The 16,045-nt window shown below is 37.8% G+C and overlaps 2 protein-coding genes and 1 long non-coding RNA gene across 4 annotated transcripts; 2 read left to right on the top strand and 1 right to left on the bottom strand.

The window, feature by feature from the left end:
• The first annotated feature begins 8,738 nt into the window (after positions 1–8,738).
• On the top strand, positions 8,739–10,362 carry LOC146905896 (protein FAR1-RELATED SEQUENCE 5-like). Its single transcript, XM_085728671.1, has 2 exons — positions 8,739–9,161; positions 9,292–10,362. Exons 1-2 carry the CDS (start codon positions 8,739–8,741, stop codon positions 10,360–10,362), a joined length of 1,494 nt encoding a protein of 497 aa, XP_085584797.1.
• A 137-nt stretch (positions 10,363–10,499) lies between these two features.
• Positions 10,500–10,978, top strand: LOC146905895 (uncharacterized). The gene is made up of 2 exons (XR_015019985.1): positions 10,500–10,600; positions 10,695–10,978. It is a non-coding gene; the product is annotated as an uncharacterized LOC146905895 (long non-coding RNA).
• A 1,329-nt stretch (positions 10,979–12,307) lies between these two features.
• LOC146905894 (uncharacterized) lies at positions 12,308–15,991 on the bottom strand. 2 transcript variants are annotated; one of them, XM_085725730.1, is made up of 9 exons: positions 15,790–15,991; positions 15,444–15,704; positions 14,581–15,191; positions 14,314–14,490; positions 14,131–14,235; positions 13,973–14,036; positions 12,934–13,029; positions 12,733–12,835; positions 12,308–12,584 (listed from the first exon to the last, which is right to left on the bottom strand). In XM_085725730.1, the coding sequence occupies exons 1-8, from the start codon at positions 15,952–15,954 to the stop codon at positions 12,743–12,745; spliced, it is 1,572 nt and encodes a 523-aa protein (XP_085581856.1). In that variant the 5' UTR covers positions 15,955–15,991; the 3' UTR covers positions 12,308–12,584; positions 12,733–12,742. The 2 variants fall into 2 exon arrangements, with proteins under 2 accessions (XP_085581856.1, XP_085581857.1); XM_085725731.1 differs by lacking the exons at positions 12,733–12,835; positions 12,934–13,029.
• Between the last annotated feature and the right edge of the window lie 54 nt (positions 15,992–16,045).

Here is a 16,045-nt window from a genome sequence, read left to right as displayed (position 1 = left end):
TGTTTCATAAATGAGTAAAAAAATAAAGGAGTTCTCCTGCATGCACAAAGCGTTAGTTATACAAATAACGAAAAGTGATACCTTCTTCTGAAAATGTATCTCGTCGCCAAGTAGGGGTATCTATTTCGACTGGGAGCATAGCGTCTGCGCCGTAGACCATAGTGAATGGTGTCTCCATGGTGGTAGAATGAGGAGTAGTATGGTAAGACCATAGCACCTGTACTTACGGCATTCATATAGAGTATAATAGTTTGATATTGATTTGGCAACTATTATTTTTGAAGCAATGGGGTTAATTTGAAAGATATTAATTTGGAGGAATGGAATAAATTTGACAGTCAAACTTACCTCGTGGAGTTGTTCTGCCCATAAGCTCTTGGCGTCTTCCAGTTTCTTCTTGATTCCGTTAAGAATAACCTTGTTGGCTGATTCAGCTCGCCCATTGCCTTGTGGATGTATTACGGAAACGAACTTTGTTTGTATCCCTAGGTGTTTGCAGAAATCTACCACTGCTGAGCTTGCAAATTGAGTTCCATTATCTAAGACTATGCATTTTGGGAGACCAAAACGGCATATGATTTTCTTCCAGTAAATTTTTTTAACCCGTTCAGCCGTTATCTTGGCGACTGCCTCTGCTTCGATCCACTTGGTGAAGTAATCAACTCCTACTATGAGAAACTTCAATTGTCCAGGGGAGAGAGGGAAAGGTCCAACAATATTGACTGCCCAATTGTGAAAGGGCCAGGGAGAATACACAGAGGTCAATTCCTGGGCTGGGGTGTGCTTCTTATTGGAGAACCTTTGACATTTATCACACTTTTTGACGAAGTTTGAACTATCTTGGAGCATGGTGGGCCAGTAATACCCTGCACGGAGGAGCTTTGCAGCCAGAGCCCGCCCTCCGATGTGGCTGCCGCACACGCCTTCGTGAACTTCAAGTTGTACCAGGTGAGTTTCGTTCTCAGCTAAACATTGTAACAGGGGACTTGTTCGACCTCGTTTGTAGAGTTTACCCGAGATGATGACGAATTTTGAAGCCCTCTTTCTGACTATCTGTTCTTCGTCTTTGTTACTGGGAGTAAAGGAACCAGTTAAGTATCTAAGTAATGGCTCCATCCATCCGGATCTTTCTTCGGCGATGTGGTGAACCGTTTCAATGTTGATATTGGGCGTCGAGATTACCTCTTGGATGACGGTTCTGTTGTTGCCCGGTCGTTTGGTGCTGGCGAGTTTTGCTAGCAGGTCGGCTCTGGAATTTTGTTCTCGTGGCACGTATATCGCTTCAAAGAAAATGAATCTCTTGGCGAGGGCGTGCACCTTTCCTAGGTATTTGACAAGTTGGGCGTCCTTTGTCTGGTACTCGCCCGTGATCTGGCTTGTTACCAGCTGAGAGTTGCTTTTTGCTCTTAAGTTTTCAGCTCCCATTTCTTGCGCCAAGGTCATACCGGCGATGAGTGCCTCGTACTATGCTTGATTGTTGCTTGCTTTGAATTCAAATCTAAGGGATTGTTCTATGAGAATATCATCGGGTCCTTCCAAGATTACGCCTGCGCCGCTTCCTTTTCAGTTGGAGGAGCCGTCCACGGACAAAAGCCACACGAAAGGAGCTGCTTCCTGGGCTGGAGAAGTGAGTTCCATGACGAAATCTGCTAGGACCTGAGACTTGATGCATCCCCTTGGTACGAATTGGACGTCGTATTCTGAAAGTTTTATGGACCAGGCAACCATCCTACCCGCCAAGTCTGGCTTTCCAAGGACTTGTCTGATGGGATAATCTGTTTTCACCACGATTTGTGACTTTGGAAATACGGACGAAGCTTCCTTGCTGTTATGACTAGGGCCAGCGCTAGGCGTTCTATCTTTTGGTATCGAAGTTCGGCGCCTTTGAACACTCTGCTGACAAAGTAAATCGGTTTTTCTCCTCCCTCCGAATCTTCTATCAGTACTGTGCTCATGGCGTTTTCAGAAATCGCCAGGTATAGTAAAAGGATGGAGTGTGGGCTTGGCCGCTGGAGAACGGGCGGGCTAGATAAAAAAATTCACCTGCTGAAAAACGTCTTCACACTCCGATGTCCATTCGAATTTTTCTTTCTTCCTGATGGAAGCAAAAAAGGAGAAAGCTTTGTCGCCAGCACAGGATAAGAAACGAGATAAGGCGGCCAGTCTTCCCATCAGTTGCTGGACTTCCTTGATGCTGAAGGGGCTTCTCATGTTGATAATCGCCTGACATTTATCTGGATTTGCTTCAATACCCCGCCTTGTTAAGAGGAAACCTAAAAAAAATTCGGCCTGCACTCCGAAGGAACACTTTGTTGGGTTCAAACGAATTCTATACTTTCTTACTTAGCCTAAAATTTCTTCCAGATCATCTGTATGGTGATGCCCCTCCTTTGTTTTTGCTACCAGATCATCAATGTATACCTCCAGGTTTCGTCCTATTTGACGGGAGAAGGCTGTGTCCATAGACCGTTGAAAAGTGGCCCCGACGTTTTTGAGACCAAAAGACATTACCTCATAGTGGTAATTTTTGGTATTAGTCATAAAGGCCATTTTGGGAGCATCTAAAGGGTCCATCCGTATCTGGTTGTAACCAGAGTAGGTGTCCATGAAACTGAGAGTGTTGTATCCTGAGGCACTGTCAATTAAATGGTCGATATTCGGGAGTGGGTAGGATCCTTCGGGCACGCCATGTTTAGGTCTGTGTAATCTACGCACATCCTCCATTTTCCGTTTGCTTTCTTCATAAGAACAGTGTTGGCCAGCCATGTAGGGTATTTTATTTCACTAATGAAGTGGGCATCGACCAATCTTTTCACCTCTTCATCCACGACTTTCCTTCTTTCCTCGCCCATCTTCCTCTTTCGTTGTACTACCGGTTTTACTCCAGGCTTGATTGGTAAGTGGTGGCAGGCAATGTCGGGATCCATTCCTGGCATTTCGGAAGGGTGCCATGCGAAAAGATCTAAATTTCGTCGTAACAGGTTGATGAGGGCGGTTTCTTCTTCGAGGCTTAGAGACGTGTCGGTCTTAGTTGTTTGATGGGCTTCTGGACCAATGGACACTTCTTTCAAGTCTTCAATAGGCTCGAGGCGTTCTTGCTGGAAGTCCTCCCTAGGATCAAGATCTATCATGTTAACTTCGTGTGTTTTCTCGTCACTGGTTTTCTTCTTAGTTTTCTCCAATCTTAGGTTGTTGTGGTAGCATTCTCTGGCGAGTTTCTGGTCGCCTCGGATGGTTCCTATCCTTCCGTTGTCTAGAGGATACTTCATGATTAAGAATTTAGTGGATAGGAAACCCCCCAAGAGGTTGAAGGCGGAGCGACCGATGATAATGTTGTATGAGCTTGGCGAGTTTACGACGAGATACCTTACCCGAATAGTTTTTGCGTGAGAGCCGCTGCCAAAAGTTGTTTTGAGCGTGATGTAACCCCTTATATGTACCTGCTCGCCTGTAAATCCAGCCAGGGTTCCTCTGAAAGGTTGTAGCTGTTCTGGGTCCAATCCCATCCTATCGAACGTGTCGTAGTATAAGATGTCCGCCGAGCTTCCTGGGTCGATCAGTACCCTCTTCACATCCCACTTGAATATTTGTAGAGTGATAACCATGGGGTCATCTTCATGTGGTACGACGTCCCGGAAATCCTTAGTAGTGAAAGAGATATCACGTTCACGCTCAGAAGCTGGTGTCTCATACTCTTGGCATAACATTACCTGTCTGACGTATTTCTTTCGTGACGAATTGGACTCTCCTCCTCCTGAGAATCCACTTGAGATGGTATTGAGCGTGTGTCTCTTCTCTTCGTTCCCTTCATTCTTCCTAGTTTCTATCTTTTGCCCGTTCTCGCCCCTCCTATCCTGAGCGTACCCTCTCAATTTCCCACTCTGTATCAGCTTCTCAATTTCTTGCCGTAAATGTATGCACGAGTCAGTGTCATGTCCCCGAATTCTGTGATACTTGCACCATTTGTTTTTGTCTTTCCCCATGGTCTCGTATCGCTGTGTAGGCAGATCTGGGATTAATTTGGCCTCGTAGACTTCTTTTAAAATGCGTTCTGGTTTCGTGTTAAGAGGGGTGAATTCTTCCGGACGCGAGTAAGGCCTGTAATTTATTTTTCGGTAGGGAACTCGGTCTCTGTTCGCCGGTGGTTGATAAGGTCGCCGATCTGTGTTATTAGACGTTTGCTCCTTAGCATCTCTGGCCCTCTTCTCGGCGTTGCTTTCTTCTCCTATTATATAACAGTCAGCCCTGGCGATTATCTCCTCCATGGAATCGGCTGGTTTTTGAGCTAGTGATTCATTGAACTGTCCTGCCTTCAAACCGTTCTGGAAGGCGCCTACGAATACTTCCTGGTTGGGGTTGATTACCTTTATGGTTGTGTCGTTAAATCTTTCCAGATAGTCTCATAGGGACTCATTGTGTCCCTGGCGAACGTTGAAGAGGCTGGTTGCGGGAACTTTGCGATGGCGACTGGCTGAGAACTGTTGGATGAATTTCCTTGTCATGTCTAGCTAGCTGATGATAGAGAAACGTGGGAGATTCATATACCATCGTAAGGCGGCTTTTGAAAGAGTGCCCGCCAATAGTTTGCACTTGAGGGAGTCCGGGGCTCCGACTACGGACATGCGAGTGTTGAAAGCTGTAACATGCTCCATAGGGTCGCTCTTTCCATCGAAGACGGAAAGATGAGGCGGTTTGAAGTTTTCTGGAACTTGCGCTCCCCAGATCTCGGTGGCCAGTGGTTGCGGTTCTGGGTCGTCCATCTCACCATGGTTTGACTCGCCCCTTTCTTCTAGTTGTTTTTGCTGCATGGTTTTCATCGACGCTTGTAGGGCGTCGTTGTGCTCCTTAAGCTGAGCGAGTTGGGTTCGTATAGACTCCAACTCTTCTTGCGTTGCCATGATGGGAGGCTTTTCTCTAGATCGTACGTGAGGTGTGATCCAGGTCGCTGAAAAAGGGCAGGGTTTCCAAATCGCAAAAGGCTTTTACGGTTTGGATGCTTTGCGGTTTCAAGTTCTCGGAATCGCGATTTGCGATCCAGAGAGATCGTGGTCAAGGCTAGTTTTACCTTTTCCCACAGACTGCGCCAACTGTACTTGCAAAAAAGTACGGTAAGGAATACTAGGATTCTAGGGTTTAGACTGATTATTGGATGCCCTGAGAATGCTCTCAGGAGAGGTATTTATAGCTTGCTATGGGCTTGGGCTTTGGTTGCTTGGTTCCCAAGTAACAGGGGTATTTACATATTTTGGGTGGTTTTTAAAAGGTCCTGGAGACTAATTAAGGCGGCGTCCTACGGAAGACGCGCCTGGGCCTGGATAACCTCTCTGAAGGTGTCTGAGCCCTTCTAGAGGGCGACTTAGCCCTTCTGGAGGGCGCCTAGGCCTTTACAGAGGGTTTTTGAGCCTTTAGGAATATTATGACGGTCCAAGTATACAACAAACTAATTAGCACTCTTAAACTCTTTCCCGCACACTAGAAGTCATATCTAAACATGGCCATTAGGGTTTCCCCAATGAACTCTCCCTCCTCCAGGTACTCATCGGGATCCTCCTCCTCGGGTGGAATACCTCCTCCTGCTCCAAGTACCTACACGTACAGTTTATAGTATATCCATATATGTTATATCTATATACTTATGTTACAAGAAAAGCATTCATATTGTTATACTCTTAAGTTAGAGAGCACGATTTTGCATTCTTAAGTTTTTTTTCTTTCTTTACAACTTACCTATGAATAAGGTTTTATTAGGTTGATACCATAAAATTAATAAGGTGATATACAACTATCTCTCTTAGATTATTTCTTTTTAAGAGAAGTTTTTAATCACGGTTAATATTATAAATTATAGCGTCGAATCATAATCGACACTTTTGTCGTTAATCGTATGTTTCAAACCTATTTTGTACATCGAATTCACATAACACTTATCGAAAATTAACATACTCATTTACTTACACAAGAGTAATACCAAATAAACATAATAGAACTATCTAATCAATTTATCATTTACAAAACATTTTCTTCTACTTATATATTATATTTTCAAAAACTCCTAATGGCCATAGGGATATTGAAACCAGCACATAATAATTCAGCAAGTGATAACCAGTACATGTTTTTTTTTCATTTATGTATATGCATAAGAATTTCAGCAAGTATGAATTCTTGTAACTCAGTTAAACCAGCACATATGCATTTATTTTAACAAGTAACTACACGTACAGTTTATAGTATATCCATATATGTTATATCTATATACTTATGTTCCAGGAAATGCATTCATATTGTTATACTCTTAAGTTAGAGAGCATGGTTTTGCATTCCTAAGTTTTTCTTCTTTACAACATACCTATGAATAAGGTTTTATTAGGTTGATACCGTAAAATTAATAAGGTGATATACAACTATCTCTCTTCGATTATTTCTTCTTAAGAGAAGTTTTTAATCACGATTAATATTATAAATTATAGCGTCGAATCATAATGGAGACTTTTGTCGCTACTCATATGTTTCAAACCTATTTCGTACATCGAATTCACATAACACTTATATAAAATTGACATACTCATTTACTTACACTAGAGTAATACCAAATAAACATAATACAACTATCTAATCAATTTATCATTTACAAGACTTTTTCTTCTACTTATGTATTATATTTTCAAAAACTCCTAATTATATTAACTAAAACACATATAAGTCGATGCCCTTTAACATGTACCTGATTGCTAGAAATTAACATATCATCGAGAAATTAACTCTCACAAATAGAATTATTTAGGCTAAAGTGCACCCCCCCCCCCCCCCCCCCCCCCCCCTCCAACTTTCAAAAACTTGCAATTTTGGCCCCTTAAGTACAAAAACTACAATTTTGGACCCCTAAGATTTAGCCCCATTGCAAATTTGATCCTTTTGATCAATTTTGACCTAGTCAACGTCTGCGTGCCATGCCACGCGTGTAAATAATGGATTAAAAGAATAATAAAATAATAAAATCATTTTATAAATTAAATAAATAAAAAAAGATATTAAATAATATAAAAAAATCAGAAAAAATTTAAAATAAAATCCAAAATAATACACATTCATCATTCGTCATCTCTTCCAACCCAAACCCAGAATAAAAAACCTTCAATCTTCAATTTTGATGTCTTCATAACAATCTTCAATTTTTTTTTTAAATTCAAAAGGCACAATATTGTATTCATTTTCTAATCAAAGTTGTTACCTTTTAGTTTTATTTTTATTCAAGTTGTTACCTTTTAGTGACATAAAGATGCAAGACCCAACAACATTTCAACCCATGAAACCAAATTTTCCAGAACCAGAACAAGAACAACTCAAATGTCCATGTTGTGAATCAAGCAACACAAAATTATGCTACTACAACAACTACAATCTCTCACAACGACGTCATTTTTGCAAAAATTGCGAAAGATATTGGACAAAAGGTGGTGCTTTAAGGAACATACCAGTTGGTGTTGGAACAAGAAAAGTTACAAAACGTTCATCAAATTCTAAACGTTCAACAACACCATCTTCATCTTCTCCATCAACATCATCCACTTCTTCAGCAGCAAAAGTTTCAGCTTCAGTTCCAGAAACTGACCCGACCCAGATTCATGTTGACCCGATTGTGAGAAATTTTGGTGAAGGTTTTCTTCTTACGCTTCTTAGCTCCACCACGAAGACGAAGAGTAAGGTGGAGAGTGGATTCGTTCTGCATGTTATAATCGGCGAGAATGCGGCCGTCGTCCAAGGAAGGTGCACGGAAGTTACGAGATCTTGACAGTGGCGAAGTTGTATCAGGAGGGGTTGCCATTGGGAAAGGCGGCGGTGTCTTCCAAGGGGGGAGACTCTTCCCGGAGATAAAATCCGGCGAGAGTTTGGTGAAGGAGAAGGAGAAGAAGAAGCATTTTGGAATTCATCACGTCGCTTCCTTTTTCATTTCCCTTCCTTTTAATTTTAATTTTTTCTAATTTTTTTATTATTTAATATCCTTTTTTATTTATTTAATTTATAAATTTAATTTTTTCTGATTTTTTTTATTTATTGAATTTATAAAATGATTTTATGGCATTTTTAATTTTGTGTAATTTATTATTTACACATGTGGCATGCCACGCAGGCGTTGAATAGGTCGAAATTGACCAAAAGGATCAAATTTGCAATGGGGCTAAATCTTAGGGGGCCAAAATTGCAAGTTTTTGTACGTAGGGGGCCAAAATTGCAAGTTTTTGAAAGTTAGGGGGGGGGGGGGGGAAGTGCACTTTAGCCAATTATTTAGTCACATATAATCAATTAAGCACATAACTTATGAAAAATCTTTAAAACATATTAGTAGTAATTCCCCTTACCTCCTTGTTAACCGACAAATAGTTCAACAAACCTTTCTTTGCCATAGGGAAGGCATTAGTGATGATAAGTATAACAAAACTAATACTAGGAAAAGAGAGCATAAACCTAATAGTAGGTGTGGTTTTCAAGCGAAGTTCCAAGTTCATATTAACTTTCAAAGTGATCGTTGGTATGTTAAATATTTTGATGATGCCTATAATCATTCATTTTTGGATGATAAGTATCAGCGAATGTTACCAGCCCATAGGAAGATGACTGAGCATGACAAATACCAAATGAAAACCATGAGGACATCTGGCATCCCTACGTCGCGCATATATGGTTATTTTGCTACATAAGCTGGTGGGTGCGAAAATTTAAGTTTTTCAAGAAGAGACATGTACAATGAACAAAATAAAGGGAAGGGTAAGAGATCTGATACTGATGAGGCACTTGAATTCCTCGATGGGATGTGCACTCGAGATGACATGATGATTTGGAAGCATGCCGTGAACGCAGATGGGTCACTTAAGCATCTTTTTTGGTGTGATGGAGTTTCTCGAATAGATTATTCCCTGTTTGGTGATGTCTTGGCATTTGATGCTACATATAAGAAAATAAAGTACAATACACCCCTAGTGATATTTTCTGGTGTAAATCATCACAACAAGAGCGTCATATTTGGTAGTGCCATTGTCGAGGATGAGACGAAAGAGTCATATGTTTGGTTGTTGGAAACTTTTGTGCAAGCAATGGATGGTAAATGTCATGTATCTATTATAACTGATGGTGATTTATCTATTAGATATGCAATTGAAAATGTATTTCCTGATGCTCATCACCGGTTGTGTGTGTGGCATCTTATTCGCAATGCAACTACCAATGTTAAAAATCTCCAATTTTTTGTGAAGTTTAAGCGATGTTTGTTGGGTGATTTAATTTGTTGTGAAGTTTAAGCGATGTTTGTTGGGTGATTTTGATGTTGCTGAGTTTGATCGTAAATGGGAAGAGCTTGTGCTTGAGTTTGGTTTGGAGGAAAATAGTTGGATGATTGAGATGTACCAAAAGAGAAAGATGTGGGCCACTGCACATATTTGGGGCAAGTTTTTTGCTGGTTTTAGGACTACTTCAAGATGTGAAGGATTGCACTCGGAATTCGGAAAATATGTAAATGTCCTAACCAATTTGGTTGATTTTTTGCTACAATTTTTTCGTTGGCTTAATCACTTGAGGTACAAAGAAATTGAATATGATTATGCATCTTCGTATGGTGAAATTGTCCTTCAAACTGAACACAAATCTTTAGAGAGATCAGCTGCTAGCCTTTACACCAAGAGTGTGTTTATGTTGTTTAGACCGATGTTGCAAAGGGCTTGTCGTTGCAATAATGAAAAGAGAGTGAAAAGAGGTCCAATCTTCACCTACATAGTTACTAAATACCCTAGACAAGATATTGATTGGCAGGTTTCATATGACCAAGAAAAGTTGACATTTGGTTGCTCTTGTAAGAGGTTAGAGACGTTGGGTATTGCATGTGAACATATAATAGTTGTTCTAATAAAACTGAATATTGTTGTCATGCCTAATTCTCTTATTCTGACAAGATGGACTAAAGGTGTCAAAGATGCCGTAAACGCCGCAAATGCAAATAGTTCTAGACAAAGAGACCCGACGTTTGTTACTACTTACGTGACTGTAGTAGAGCGATGTAAGAGGATGGTAAATGTTGCATTTACATGTGGTAATCCAGAAGAAATTCGTAATACGAATGATATGGTAGAGAATCAAACTCAATGGTTGGAATCCTTTGCCATGGGTAATGGACTTAATTCTTCGACGTTGGGATCACAACCTGAATGCAGCTTAGGGAACCCCCCACGGGTTAGGAGAAAAGGAGCAATATCTGCACCTTCTTCTCAAACCGCCACTGGTGTCCCTAAAAGAAAGACACAAAGGTGTGGAATTTGTGGTAGAGAATGTCACAATAGAAAATCCTGTCAGTTTCAAAGTGAACCATTGTAATTCACAGGATGAAGAGTTTGAATTGTTGAACCATGACGATGAAGCCGACATTTATGAAAGTGACGACTGTAACATTGATATGGTACGTTTGTTGCTTAATCATGAGGTTATGAATATAAGTTAGCTTTACACCATAGACCCTAAATTTATGAAAATCACTAACTATGTTTGTTGATGATTGCAGGATGTCTTTTAACTGGTTTGCAGTATAATATTTTTTGAGTTCTTGGCTGATAAGGTACTTAAAATTTTAAATATAATAGCGTTACATATTTCAACTCATTTCAATTGACAGTAAGAAGTTTAATTTTGTATTTTCACTTTTATTGTAGGTAACAAATTGTTTTAACAGATCTGCACAATTTAGATTTTCTTAGAGCCTAAAGAATATGAAGTGGTGGTGATTATGAAGTGGTGGTCTAGCACTAGAATACTTGATTATTGAGAATCTGTTTAGATGTATTTTAATTTACTTCTTATTCATAAGCTTTGACATTATTAGAATGGAGACTATGATTAATTTTGGGATTTATAATGTTATTTTAATTTTGGAACCCAATTACTGTATGGGTGTTGGTAATCACTGAAACATGTAATATCTGAATCTATTTTGTTAGTTTGGCCTAAAAATCAATAACATTTGGTGTGATTAAATATGTAATATGTAATGTGTTGCATGTTTTGTTTGTGAATTTATTGAATGGTTTGGCAGAGATCCGAACAAACTCTTAAATTTAGTCAATTTGTGACCACCATTTTCAATTGGCAGAGAACATAAATTTAGTCACATTTAGTCACCTTGGTATAATCAGCAGGCTTGATATGATTGGCATTATTCATGCGGTGATATGATTCGGACACGCATAATACAATTTAGTGAGCACAATTCGAGAGAATGTAGGCATAACACATGCTTTGCCTGCTTTAGGCTATGGACTGCGTTTGTTCTGTATGTCATATGCTTTAGGCTATTTTTTTATTGAATTGTAACGAGTTGCTTATATTGGCATGGTTAAATGTATATCAACGTGAGTTTGAGAATATTTAAGAAACTCAAATGTCTACATGTTTTGATAATTCTTTTGCTTTACTTTCTTCTTTAGCCATCTAATTTTTTGACCAATTGTATTCATTATTGTCCTGATCACTTGGTATTTCAATGAATACTTAATTAAATTCCATCAAATTTGTTCATTACTGATTGTGAGCATTACACACAACCATACTAACAAAGTCACAATATACCAGCGTGATAAAATAGACAAGGCAGTTTCAACATCAACACAATTATAATCATTACATGGTGAATTCAGCAGAATCAAATTGTAGCACACAATTAAAGCGTGTTTTTTTGTCACTTGGAGCCTAATACCAACTATTACAACCCAATCCAATACATATTTCAAAAAGTGGAGCATAATAAGTAACCCAAAATAGAGTATTGGAGTGGACACACATAAAAATGAGTTGAGTACAAATGCAGATTCAAAATTATAACAAAAAAAAAAAACATTGTCTTAGAGGTGGTGGTAACATGCTCATAATATGTTCTAGTCCACACAAAATATATGATCATACACTACTACAGAAATTAGTTTTTACATCAGTTGGAATTGACTTTTTACATCAGTTTGTAACCGATGTAAACTGACATGATGTGGTAAGTCAGTATCCTTTCACATCAGGTTGCAACTGATGTGAAATATTGAATTTCTACATCAGGTCCCCTTGCACTGATGTAATAGACGCACTTTGAAAATTAACCCAACAGTTTTCACATCAGTTGTACGTTCGACACTGAAGTTAAATACGTATATTTCACATCAGTTTTTTCAAATCCACTGTAGTGAAATAATTTTTTTTTAATTTTTTTAAATGGCTTATCAAATAAGCTTGACCCCTGCTTTTTTTTTATAGTAATAAAATGAAAACAAATTATGGATAATTTTAATGCAAAAAAAAGAGTTATATTATCTAATTGGATATTACATAATCAATCCTCAATTTTCCACGTCAATATTCCAAGCTAGAAAAGAGGCATCTGAATACAATATAGGTAGAAATAATCCAACAACTTAAGTAGAAATTTCAAACAAAAAATAATCCACATCAGAATCATCATCGTAAATACGCTAAACTTCAGCTGCAAAAAGCATCTCATCTCATCTCAGTCGTAAGCATCGGCAATGTCTCATCTCAGCCACATCATAATCAATTTTCAGCTACAAAAAAAAAAATCAATTGAAAAAGTTATCTCAACTGCAGACGCACTTGACACACCAAAACCACCACACATTAAGACAGATACAAGTCCGTTCAAAATTCTACTCTCTACAAATGTCAAATTATGAGATTGGCTTTGAAACATACCATGTAAATCCTAAGCCTTATACAAGTCAAGAAAACAAGTTGCCCATTGGTTTCGCAAATCATATAAGTCATCATCAGTTAATGGCGTTGGATCATTGAATATCTACAATGTGTAGGTTAATATAAGTAATTAATATTAATAAGGATATGTATATTTGGCAATACATATAGTATAAACATGTTATCATAAAATTAAAATACCTCCATCCAAGAGTTAGTAATATTAGCAGAGATGATATCTAGCATATTCTTCATCACATAGTATCCACAATCATTGCCATTAGGTTGCTTTCTTGGCTACAAATGAATGGCCATTTTTATAAAGTGATTAGTTCATATAAAAAAAAAGTTTATTATCTATCATTCTATAATGACTTGAGTTTACAACAGTATCTATTCATGAAACCAAGCTTTAATATGATGTTTGCTCATGTATTAGAAGCATTGGTCACTGTCATATTTCTTTAAAATATGGGATTTAGCACTGTAGGATACGTAGCTGGCTAGCATTGTATTATGATGGTTAAGTACATTAAATAAAAGGAAAGAACATTAAATAAAAGAATTATTGGTTAAGTAGTGTAAAAACGGCACATATTCTCCAGCTTTTTATAAGCAGAAGCATGCGAGTCCATGTAATGGAATCCTAGATCTAACTCTGTTCTGTATGGGACAACTGTTCTAATGTAATCAAGCTAAGTCTAGCTACCTCAGTGAATTTTTTTACTTTACCAGACTACCCTTTCTAAATAATTTGAGTTTAGTCTTGTTTTCAAAGTTTAGATGTTGTTATATAAGCATATAATATCATCACATTATAATTAGCATTAGACATGCTAGCTTAATTGATTTAGTAGTGGAGCAGCTAAGAAACGAACACACCCTTGGTGACAACAATTTGCTTTTCCCTAAACCTATATGTTTTCAATTGGCTACTATTTCTAACTATGTTAAGCTACTGAATGAGAGAGAAGATTGTAAATTTTTTATGGAGGATAAACAAGAATAAAAGGATAAACAAGAATTCATATCTTAATCATGTTCAACAGAGTTCCAAGATTATATTGTTTCACTGCCATGTGAATGTACAGTAAAAGGATAAACAAGAATTCATATCTTAATCATGTTCAACAGAGTTCAACAGAGTTCAACAGACAAACACATTCCACTTTTAATACAAGAAACAATCATACGGAAAATATACAGGGAACAATTAAGGATAAACAAGAACCATACTTACTTTGGGACGAAACCATTTAACCTTCTTTCTATTGCCCTGAGCAAGTTGATGAACCTCTAAAGCTCTATATGTTAACCAAATTAAAAAAATCATCAAAGTTATACATTTTAGTGTTGTAGGAAGTAATATATCAAATGCAACGTAAAATATACACTTACTTTGAAACAATCTTAATCATTGCTTCATTAAGATCTTGGTGCATTGAACAAAGGACAACTAAACTATTGTCCTTGGGACAAATAATTATTAACTGCCAGTGTCTTCTGCACACGTAGAAGAACAATTATTAAGGTTTAAGCTATCAAAGATAAATAAGAAAAATAATTTAAATATATACTTACTTATATAGATATGGTGCTAAGTAACACACTTTGTTCAAATCACGCAACCTAGTTTGTATGTGTCCCTGAACTTTAGTTTTAGTATTATGATCTTTTGGATTAAAATCCAAGCATACTGGGTCCAAAATCCCAAACACTTTCGATCTATTTGTCGAGATACAGAGACGATGCATACACCTAGACAAATTTAAAATTAACACTTAAATATTGAATTGTGGATATACTACTAATCCATATTGATAATAGTAAAAAAGAAAATGTACTTACGTGCACCAAAGTTGTAGAATAGAAAAGTCAAGCCAAGCATTACCCACCAACAACTGTCTAATACAACTTGCTGGAATAAAAAACCTTGCGGTATTTGGCTCATGTTCTAATGGTATGCGTATATCTTCTTCACTTCTCAAAACCATGCACAACAATTTTTGAACGTTGTCGATGGTCAAGTCCTCCTTGTAATTTTCTTGTGCAGCGGTACAAGAACCTTTTGTGCTTCCATGCACAACAACTTTTTCAGGACTACTATGCTCAATTTCTTCATTTGTTTGCAAGGTTTGGGAGAAACCCATAGTCTTAAGTTTTTCCAGAAATGCTTGTTGCATCAACTCACGTTCGACGGCCATCTTTTCTTCAAATTGTGCATCAAATTTTTCTTTAAGTTGTCTTTCCAGATTTGTTTGAAGTTGTGAGAGATGCTGGTTAACATCTATGGTTTGGGTAAGGCGTGAAGACCTTCCAAAGTAATTGCTCAGAGTGTAACCAGGACCAACACCACGAACACGACCACCATGCTCTTTCATCCCAATTGCCCTTGTTAAGATATCGTCACGTCCTTGTGGAACAAAGGTGCCTTTGGCAGTCTCTTCAACTAGAGAATCCTACATAAAATTCAGTAAATTCAGTTTTTTATAAATGAAAGGTACTTTACAAAAAGTACTACACAATGTGATTCTTTTCAAACTACAGAGAAGGTTTACCGAACCAGTCAAGAATTAAAATTTGTTGCAAACACTCTGTTTCACACAACCAATTATATAGCTACTATTCTGTCATAAGCTATAGAGAACCTGAGTTTGAAGTTTATGTTAACTATGAACACTAATCATTGTTACATAAAATAACTAACTTACAATTTTGTCAGCAACAACTTTTGCAGCCTCTAATGTATACTCTCCCCCTTTCTTTTGTCTTGCTCTCTTCCATGTATCATGACGTGACGGAGGAGATAGACTTAGATCATCACTTAATATATCATCTACATCTCCTGATTCTTCTAGCACTTTTCTCTTTTCCTTCATCATTTTCTCCTGAAGCAGTTCATATCCTCCACGAGATAATGTATGTCTATAAATATTTTTAGCCACACACTCCCTACCCTTTTGACTTTTTGCCTATCATAAAAAAAAATCATTACTAAATTGATTTGATTAAATAAAAAATATGTACAATAAAAAATCAAATATAATTACTACAAACCATAAATTCATCGGTATTTCGAGACTCGAGGAACCTCTTCCATATATGTTCTTTAATAAAAGGATACGTAACATACGGAGGAGGGCGTTCAGGATTGGGATGTGTAATATATTCCGATGTGAGTTGTGCCTTAAACCCGTTCCACCGCGCCCCCAAAAACACCATCCATGTTTTCTTCAATGGATCATTTTTTGGATCATCACTTTCTGGAATAACAAAATGCTTATATATACATCAAATATTTGGAGTTAGTACC

Source organism: Medicago sativa, chromosome 7 (genome assembly GCF_051527215.1).
Source record: "Medicago sativa cultivar Bolivia chromosome 7, Bolivia_mono, whole genome shotgun sequence".
NCBI classification, from domain to species: domain Eukaryota; kingdom Viridiplantae; phylum Streptophyta; class Magnoliopsida; order Fabales; family Fabaceae; genus Medicago; species Medicago sativa.
The sequence above is the reverse complement of the archived record's forward strand: the minus strand, read 5'-3'. Positions and strand labels throughout refer to the sequence as shown.

Bases quoted from the DNA above. Each gene is read 5' to 3' on its own strand.
- LOC146905894 (XM_085725730.1), bottom strand. From the start codon at position 15,954: ATGGTGTTTTTGGGGGCGCGGTGGAACGGGTTTAAGGCACAACTCACA. The intron at 14,491-14,580 runs GTAAGTACATTT...AAATTTGTCTAG, and splicing joins ATTCTACAACTTTGGTGCAC to GTGTATGCATCGTCTCTGTA. The intron at 13,030-13,972 runs GTAAGTATGGTT...ATTCATTTGTAG, and splicing joins TTAAATGGTTTCGTCCCAAA to CCAAGAAAGCAACCTAATGG.
- LOC146905896 (XM_085728671.1), top strand. From the start codon at position 8,739: ATGTACAATGAACAAAATAAAGGGAAGGGTAAGAGATCTGATACTGAT. The intron at 9,162-9,291 runs GTATTTCCTGAT...TTTGTTGTGAAG, and splicing joins TTAGATATGCAATTGAAAAT to TTTAAGCGATGTTTGTTGGG.